The sequence below is a fragment of the Penaeus monodon genome, chromosome 30 (assembly GCF_015228065.2).
Source record: "Penaeus monodon isolate SGIC_2016 chromosome 30, NSTDA_Pmon_1, whole genome shotgun sequence".
NCBI classification, from domain to species: domain Eukaryota; kingdom Metazoa; phylum Arthropoda; class Malacostraca; order Decapoda; family Penaeidae; genus Penaeus; species Penaeus monodon.
The window spans coordinates 3717006-3717315 of NC_051415.1; the positions used below are offsets into that span (position 1 = coordinate 3717006).

The 310-nt window shown below is 37.4% G+C and overlaps 1 protein-coding gene across 1 annotated transcript in view; it reads left to right on the plus strand.

Annotated features, from left to right (window-relative positions):
- Positions 1-310, plus strand: part of LOC119592467 (28S ribosomal protein S15, mitochondrial-like) — a gene marked incomplete at its 5' end in the record, with an annotated part of 6743 nt that overhangs the window by 1679 nt on the left and 4754 nt on the right. The window contains 1 exon segment of the mRNA XM_037941292.1: positions 85-218. Within this exon segment, the coding sequence (XP_037797220.1) occupies positions 85-218 (134 nt within the window).

Here is a 310-nt window from a genome sequence, read left to right on the forward strand (position 1 = left end):
ACAGCCAGTTTTAATTTTTATTTTTTGTATTCAAGACAAACAGGAGGTATAAGGCAATATCATGTGAAACTGAAATTTTTGCAGAGTTGATGAAGTGACAAGAAGACTCCTGTCCATTGAATTCAGCAACCATAAAGAGAGTGTGAAAGTCCAGCGGCAGGAACTCTGCAAGAAAATCCAGCGACACCAACATGACACTGGCTCTATGGAAGTGGCAAGTACGTAACTCTAGAATTTTATAGTACAGAGGTGCTTGTGAATATGAATATGAAATTAAGTTTCTTACTCTTTTGCCATCAGTAGTGAAACA